Source organism: Hylobates moloch, unplaced genomic scaffold (genome assembly GCF_009828535.3).
Source record: "Hylobates moloch isolate HMO894 unplaced genomic scaffold, HMol_V3 SCAFFOLD_1, whole genome shotgun sequence".
In the NCBI taxonomy this organism is placed as follows: Eukaryota; Metazoa; Chordata; class Mammalia; order Primates; family Hylobatidae; genus Hylobates; species Hylobates moloch.
The window spans coordinates 40,682,005-40,690,458 of NW_026652276.1; the positions used below are offsets into that span (position 1 = coordinate 40,682,005).

Genomic DNA, 8,454 nt, shown 5'->3' on the forward strand with positions numbered 1-8,454 from the left:
ACTAGGCTGATTCTTTCACATTTTGCTTTTTTTAGTTAGATAGCACAGAAGTATGAAAAAAGAGTTTCAATAATAATTTTTATTTTGAAGGCTGTTTCAATGATAGAAGAGCCTGATCCCAGAGCTAAAAAGCTGCTTATGAATATTACACTGAAATTTTACTGTAATCCTGAGTTTTTTATATGGCTCTCCCTTATCCATTTCTGAGGCATTCTACAGTATGCATCAAAAAGCAAGATTAAACTGTGACATGTTAAGGACTGGGTGGAGCTCATTATCATTGTTGAAACTCTCAGACTTAAAGGCAGATGATATATGCCCCCAAGTCAGTTTTTAGAGAATATTTATGATACTTTTCATGAGTTTCATTTCAGCACTTTTCACTACTTGCTTGAATTTAAAAAAATATTTCCTACATTGCTATGAATGTAGCAAATATTTAGGTAAATGAGACTTGGATCCTGATGTTAGCCACTGTCTAAGGAAATGAAGCTAACACTAGAAATTGAGTTGTTAAAAATAAGCTATTTATGGGTGGCTTTTTAAGTATTTAAAAATATTCCAAGTAGCAAAAAGCACTTGGACACAAAATAGTGTCAGAATTAAGAATTTGACATTTTTCCATTAAAATTTTTATTTCAATTTCAAATATTTTAAAATAATTAAAGTTGATTTTCTCCATTTGTGGAGGGTAAGAGAGTGAATAGATACATTGACAGATTGCTCAAAGAAAATTAACTAGAAAATGTATGATAAATTCAGAATCATTGCTACCAAATGTCTTACCTTTTTCTTAATATTGCAGTTTCAGAAATTCAACAAGAACGGTTTTGATCCTTTTCTAAGGAATATAAACAAAATGTCAGTCAGAAAAAGAAAAGATCAAGATATATACAAATACAGAAACATCTTAGGTGCAGAGGTCATAGAGCATGAAGACCAGGATCCTCCTTATCCAGCACAATCAAAAACTGCAGGATCCGCTAATAAAACCTGGGCCCATGACCCTAATATCTTCACAACAAAGACATTAGAAACTGAGAATAAGTTAGCCCCTGATCCTACTATCAATACAATAGAGGGTTTAGATACAAAGAATAGTTTAAAAGAAAATCTACCAAATGTATCTTTGCCAAGCTTCAAAGGAGAATCATCGAGGGCTGGAAATGTACATGCAAACACATGTCACCTCTCGAAGTCTTTAAATTTTACCCCCCATATAGAATATTTAAAACAATCAGTGATACTCAAGTCAATTTTAAGTAAAAATTTGCAAGACCTTTCAGACAAATTATTTTCTAAACCAGAAGTTAGTATGAACAGTGAATCAAGAGAGAAAAGTAGTTCTCCACTTCTAAGCATTCATGATAAATCATCAAGTAGTATGGAAGACAACATATTGGAAAAAAAACAAGATTTAAACAACTGGCTTTCAGAAAAAGACATTTTAAATTCAAAGGCTACTTTAAGTCAAATAATTAAAAATATTCCTGCAGATTCATTTTCAGAAGGTAGTCAAATAATTGAAAATATTCCTGCAGATTCACTTTTAGAAGGTGGTCAAGTAATTAAAAATATTCCTGAATATTCACTTTCAGAAGGGGGTCAGATAATTAAAAATATTCCTGCCGATTCATTTTCAGAAGGTGGACCAGGACAATCTCCAGAGGTAGAAGAACATGTCTCTAAAAAACACTTTGAAGCTGATGAGAGGGATTTTCCAATTACAAAAAAGAGTAGTATCAAAAAGAAACATTTAATAAGCGAAGTACCTAACTCCAAATCAGGTTCAAGTGGCACTGTACATGACTACATTATGAGGCAAATATTCACTGCACCAATATTCTCAGAATTGGAGATAGAAGTGAAAGAGCCAAGTGAAACACCAATGAACTTGGAAAATCAATTACCTACACCTTGGAAGAGAAGTTTGTCATCACATATTCTATTTCATGAAGAAAATGCTGATGAAATAGAATTGCCACAGCCCAGACCTGCTATAAGCCAGATAATACAAGCATTTCCTATAGATACGCTTTTAGAATCTGGGATAATCAAAGTGACAGAATTAGATAAAGAACACCATAAGAGTTCTTTGCTGGGTACGGGGATCACTTCTCCTAAAGGAAACCTAAAGGATTCCCAAGAGTATTACTCAGAAATCAGAAGCAAGACAGAACCTCCTTCTGAGCAGAATATACCCATCATTCCCAAAGACACTACTTCTATTAGTGGAGTTGAATTTATACAGGAAGACCAAAATATGTTCCCACAAGATTCAAGTTATTATTCAATAGCAAATAAAGAACTGGATTTTCCAAGAAATGGTCAGAGGCTTGCTAAAGACAAAAATGATCTCAGTTCTACTTTAGAAAGTTTAACTAACTCATTAATGGATAAACGTAGTGAATCAGATGAAATAATGTTAAAATCCTTTTTTAAAAACATCTTCAATGTTTTTTTGAAATATAATCAATCTGAAAGAAGAGGACAACCAGAAAAAGAATTAGAAAGACTAATTCAATCTTCTTTTACAAGTGACACAGAACACCTCGAAGAACTCCAAGAGGATTTTGATAAAGCAGACAAATTAGACAGAAAACCTGTTCTGAGTCCAAAGCTGCGTGTGTTTCTAGAAGAACTTTCAGAGTCAGAAGTAAAACATTTAAAATCTGAACTAAGTAAACAAATCCAGCATTACCTTGTAGAAAGACTTTCAGAATCAGGACATATCACCAAGGAGGACTTACCAAAAATCTATCGAAATCTGTATCTGATGAATGAGAAAGCAGAGCGGAAAGGGCCAAACAGTTTTCAGGGGAAATATTCCGAAACTGTGAAAGAAATCATGTCTTTTGTCAACAATTTCAATCATCATTTCATAGATAAACATTTAGAAATAAAGCTAAGATCTTTTTTAAAAGATATTCTCCAAAACTATTTCCTAAAAAACATTTCAGAAAGTAGTTTATTTAATGAGATAGAATCTGAGACTATATACCCAAACGTATCTTCTCTAAGGACTAAAAGTGTCTCAATATCTTTTCACGAACTACAACAAGATATTTCAAAGGGGAGTTTTGGTAGAAGGTTTGATATAAACATGAAATATCCTTTAAGTAAATCTCTACAAAACTATCTGATAGCTTTATCAGAAAATGAATTATTACATCTAAAAGCTGATTTAAGCAAACACCTCCAGAGTCTTTTTATAGAAAAACTTTCAAAATCAGGACTAATGACAAAAAAGCAATTAGAAGGGATCAACCAGCATATAAATTTGCTTAATTCTAGTTCTATACCATTAAAATATATAAAGACACATTTACCTTTTAGAGATGACCGTCACTTTGTGGAGAAGCATTCAGAAAAGCAAAATAAATATTCAAGAATTGTTCAACAAACCACTTTACAAACGGTTTCTGAGGATAAACTTAGAGAAGCAGAATTGATTCGAGAGAAAGAAAAGAAATATTTTCCCTTACAGAATTTAAAAGGAAATTCATCTTTAATTAGGGAACAGAAAAGTTATTACACTAAAGAAGAAGCTAAAACACCAAGTTTAATCAAAGTACAACCTTCTTCCAGTGAAAATATCCAGGCAAGTCCATTAAGTAAGTCATCAGAAATACTTACAGATATACTGCTTAAGAAACTAAGGAAAGAACATGTGTTCATGCAGCTTCCTCAAGCAGAAAATTCTGTTCATAAAACAGAGATTCAAGACCCATATAGTTGGGGTGGTAAATCAAAAATAACTCAATCAAAAGCTTGGTGTGAAAGGACGCTGAAAATGAAGTCCCTTGATAGAAAGGAGCATGTAAACATCTATAAATGGACTGTTCAGGAAAAACCTGAAGCAGTATTAACATCGTATCCAGGAATTCCTAATGCCAGAATGCCAAGGGAAGATGAGTACTTAAACAGAATCACTTTCCCTTCCTGGCAAAGTAGCACTTTAACTCATTTCAATACAGAGAGTGGGGAACAATCAAAATTAGAAGACCAGTATTGTCAGAGATTGAAAGGAAATAATAACAATAATAAAAAACACTTAGTAACATTTGTACAATACAAAAAAGAAACACAAACTCTTTATATAAAACCAGATGAAATTTGCAGTGAAAAATGTGCCAAGTTCCCTGAAATACAGTCATTCCAATATAAAGTTGTAGAAGATGAGAAAAACTCGAAACCATACCTCTTCCCAGAATTATTTAAGAGAGAAGATCTAAAACCCAAGGTCGGAAAAGAAAGAGACCGTGTCGCCAAACCAAAAAAGTCATTTAACAAGATAGTCAGGATACTACCAACCACACTGCCCTCCACAAGAATTCACCTAAAGAAGTCTGTTCCAAGGACACTGCTTCACTGGACTGCAAGAAGAACTATACATGTAATAATGTTTTTCTAAGTCTTCTACTTCTGTATTTGGCAAAGTTCTGGCAATAGTTTAGGGTGTATATATCTGCATCCAACTGTGTGTATAACCTTAATTACCCCCAAGACATACAGACCTCCAATTTAAAAACCTCTGAAAGACCGGGTGTGATGGCTCACGCCTGTAATCCCAGCACTTTGGGAGGCCGAGGCGAGCGGATCACGAGGTCAGGAGATTGAGACCATCCTGGCTAACACGGTGAAACCCTGTTTCTACTAAAAATACAAAACATTAGCCGGGCGTGGTGGCGGGCGTCTGTAGTCCCAGCTACTCAGGAGGCTGAGGCAGGAGAATGGCGTGAACCCGGGAGGCGGAGCTTGCAGTGAGCCGAGATCGCACCACTGCACTCCAGCCTGGGTGACACAGTGAGACTCCGTCTCAAAACAAAACAAAACAAAATTCCTCTAAAACTTAAATATCACCTCACCTGATTCAAAATACAATGACAAAATCAGGGGGACTGTTAACACACCTACTACCTTTTTATGAAATAAACAGTGTTACCCCTCCCCCAACCCACCATCTGGGACATGAATTAGAAAAAGGTGCCCTCTTCCTCTGGGCAGATTCTCCCAGCTGACACAGCCGAGAGTCAGAGTACACAGTCCTGATTGTGGAAAACTGGCTGGATTTTAGCCCTGACTAAAATTAGTACAACCATTGGCTGTAGCCAGATACTGTGGAAACATAGCTGACATTTTCTTTTCATAGAGATATAACTTACAACTATTAGAGGTTTTTTTTCACATAGCTGAATTATCTTTGCTTCAGTTAAACAAATATGAAGCTCCCATGTGCCAGTTATCTGGCTAAAAATTAGGGATATGCAAAATTTACAATCCATTGGATTATGAATTGCAAAAATTTAACTTCTAGTCTTTTTTCACCACCATGCTATATCATGTGCTGAGAAACTTGAGAATTCAAATATATTTTTAATATTAACATAAAACAATTAGGAGTCCAGGTGCGGTGGCTCACGCCTATAATCCCAGCACTTTGGGAGGCTCAGGCAGGTGGATCACTTGAGGCCAGGAGTTTGAAACCAGCCTGGCCAATATGGTGAAACTCCATCTCTACCTAAAGTACAAAAATTAGCTGGGTGTCGTGGTGCACGCCTGTAATCCCAGCTACTTGGGAGGCTGAGGCATGAGAATCGCTTGAACCCAGGAGGCGGAGGTTGCAGTGAGCCAAGATAGCACCACTGCACTCCAGCCTGGGCAACAGAGCAAGATCAGTCTCAAAAAAAAAAAAATTAGGAAAGTAAATCTGCGACTAGACTTTATACAAATCATTCTAAAGCAAATTTAAAATCTAGGAATGGAAGGGATTTTTAATTTTCTGAATCACTGGTCTTCCCTATAGTATGCATAACAGGCATGACCCATAACTGGAAAAACTGCTAAGTAAATATGAGTAAGTAAAACTCATATTAAATTGATACTTTGATGTGCATAATTCTACCTTTGAGAAAATCTAATTTCTGCATAATTGCTTTGAATTTATTTTCCACAGTAAAGCAAACTATTAGCTTTATAGTAGCAGGGTAAATATTACATAGCTATATATTATACACACTATATATTATACAGCTAAATATTAACTATATAGTGACAGGATATAAATATCAGCTTATACTTTCAATTTTAGATTTTTCTTTTCTATCTAAATTTGGAAATTTAGTATTGAGAGGGTGAGTGTTTGTATATACACGTGTCTACACACTTGGAAAAAAGGTAGAAGATGGGGTGATAGTCTTCAAAGAGAATTTTCTGAATTTTTTAAGACAAATGGAATCTTTAATACAACTTTTCAAGCAAAGTAAGAAATTGTGTTTATGTTAAATGATTTAAGATTATATAGGATCTCAGAACCCTTATCCTAAGAGCAGGCAAGGGAGATAGAGTTATCTTTATTTCTCTCGGTTAAACCAACTGTTCCTAAACTTTCCTCTACTAGATAATTGAGTGGTAAGAGGGCATTTTTCAGATGATCAGAACGACTTACTCATCTGATTTTCTAAAATCCAGGAATCTCCCAAAGGAATTGAGACAGAAGAGAGAGAAATTGAGTCGTAGGAGCACCTAGAAAAGTGACCAGTGGCCTGGGTCTCCATGCCCTTCCACTGCCACTCCTGTCATCAGTTATATCAGCTGTGAAGGAAAATTATGTGTTACTCACTAACATAGCATAAATTGTCTCATTGTGGCTTCCCTAATTGTCTTGTATACATAAGAGGGAAGAGGAAGAATGTTTTCTTGCCTTCTCCAAACTCAGGCAAAAATGTTAAATAGGTAGAATTTATCTTTAGACTCGTTATACATTCATTTTTGTAAATCTTTTTCTGACTGCCTAATTCTTATTGGTCCTGCCCAATGTTCCCTGACCCCCAGTTCTATTAATCTATCCCCACCTGTGTTCAAATCAAGCCGCCCGTTCCCTTGGTGTGGCTATCTTTGCAAAGTATTATGAGATGAGCTGCCCAAACTGCTGAGGAAATTGTTTACCCTAATTTGAGGGTAACTACTAGATTCATACCTTATATAGCTATATAATAGAAAATTTGAAAAAGAATCATTTATTATGGTATATATCCTTCCAGTTATTTTACTGAATGTTTTACTTGTTTACTCAGAGTATACATGCAATTTTTTATTTTTAATGTAAACATTGTAACCATATTCTTGGGTGTCGCATACACTCTCTCTGTCTCTCTGTATGTATATAAATTAACTAAAGATGGTTATTAAAGGGTGAAAGATCAAATTTTGGATGATATGAAAAGTAAAATATAAGAGTTCATAATTTATATTTGGGGCCGGGGAGAGAGATTTTGGTGGAGAGAAATTACAAAGTAATCTGGCCAGCATTGCTTAGGAGTCTGACCCCTGAGGTCAGCTCTCAAGTTTTTCAGGTTTCTAGCTTATCTTCAATATCTTTTGAAATAACGGATCGTTTGTAACAGATCTTTTTAAAGCACGGTTTCTAGCATAGTATCTAGCACAGTATCTAATGGGAGGCATCGGGTGTAGGGTCTGAATTTAGAGACTGCCTAAGAAACATTCAGTGTTTTCGTTCTTTGTCTTTAACCATTGCTATTATAAACTTTAGTCCTTGTATGTTTTTCTTTTTTCTTTTGACCATCCATGTCAGAAGTCCTTGTAAATTTAAAACCTACTTTTAAGAAACCTAATTTACCAATTGGATCTTTTATTTTATCATTTAGGATTGTTCAGATAAATTTGAGGATTTACATGACATGACCTCATTTACACACCTTAAAAAAGTAAAATCAAGATCAAGGCTTTTAGGAAAAAGCTCAGATGATATCCATAATCATGCCAGACACTCTGCAAGACCATATACCGCTCCGGAGGTTAACAAGCAACGAGAAAGCTACAGTGGAAAGTTTACAAGTCGTCGAATGGTTTCATCAGGCTTAGTTCATATAAATGATAAAACATCAGATTATGAAATGCATAAAATGCAGCCAAAAAAAATTAAAAGAAGATGTTGAAAAATGTTCGCTCATTTGTGATATTATAAAACATGTTTAACTCAGAATGATATGTGAGGCCAGCAGTCAGAATATCATTTCTCCATTAACAAAATGGTTTGGAGATCTCTTCTTTGTGTGACAGAAGTCAACAACCAAATTTCAGCTTGTTAGAACCATTTTGTTTTGATTAAAATGAAAAACAAACATATTTGATGTAAATGTGTTTTTGTTCATGAACCTTAGGGAACAAACCCAGAAATACGTATTCAGTTTATATTCATTAACAAAGTTTTATTTCTCAGTTTTTCTTTTTCCACTATATAATATCACTCCAATTTGTATTTCTCTGACTTCTCCAACCTTTGTTACACTATAAATTATCCCTTTCTACCCAGTTTTCAGGTGATTTGTGGTTATCAATGTGTGCAGCCTTTTGTTACAAATATATACTTTTAGGCCAGGCACTGTGGCTCACGCCTGTAATCTCAGCACTTTGGGAGGCCAAGGCGAGTGG

General features: G+C 35.0%; 1 protein-coding gene across 5 annotated transcripts in view; it reads left to right on the forward strand.

The window, feature by feature from the left end:
• The window catches only part of C2CD6 (C2 calcium dependent domain containing 6), a 107,561-nt gene extending 99,413 nt beyond the window's left edge, over window positions 1-8,148 (forward strand). For all 5 annotated transcript variants that reach the window (XM_058439697.1, XM_058439695.1, XM_058439700.1 and 2 more), the window contains 2 exons: window positions 806-4,396; window positions 7,668-8,148. In XM_058439697.1, the coding sequence (XP_058295680.1) occupies window positions 806-4,396; window positions 7,668-7,958 (3,882 nt within the window). In that variant the 3' untranslated portion in view covers window positions 7,959-8,148. The remainder of the gene's footprint in view (window positions 1-805; window positions 4,397-7,667) is intronic.
• The last annotated feature ends 306 nt before the right edge of the window (window positions 8,149-8,454 follow it).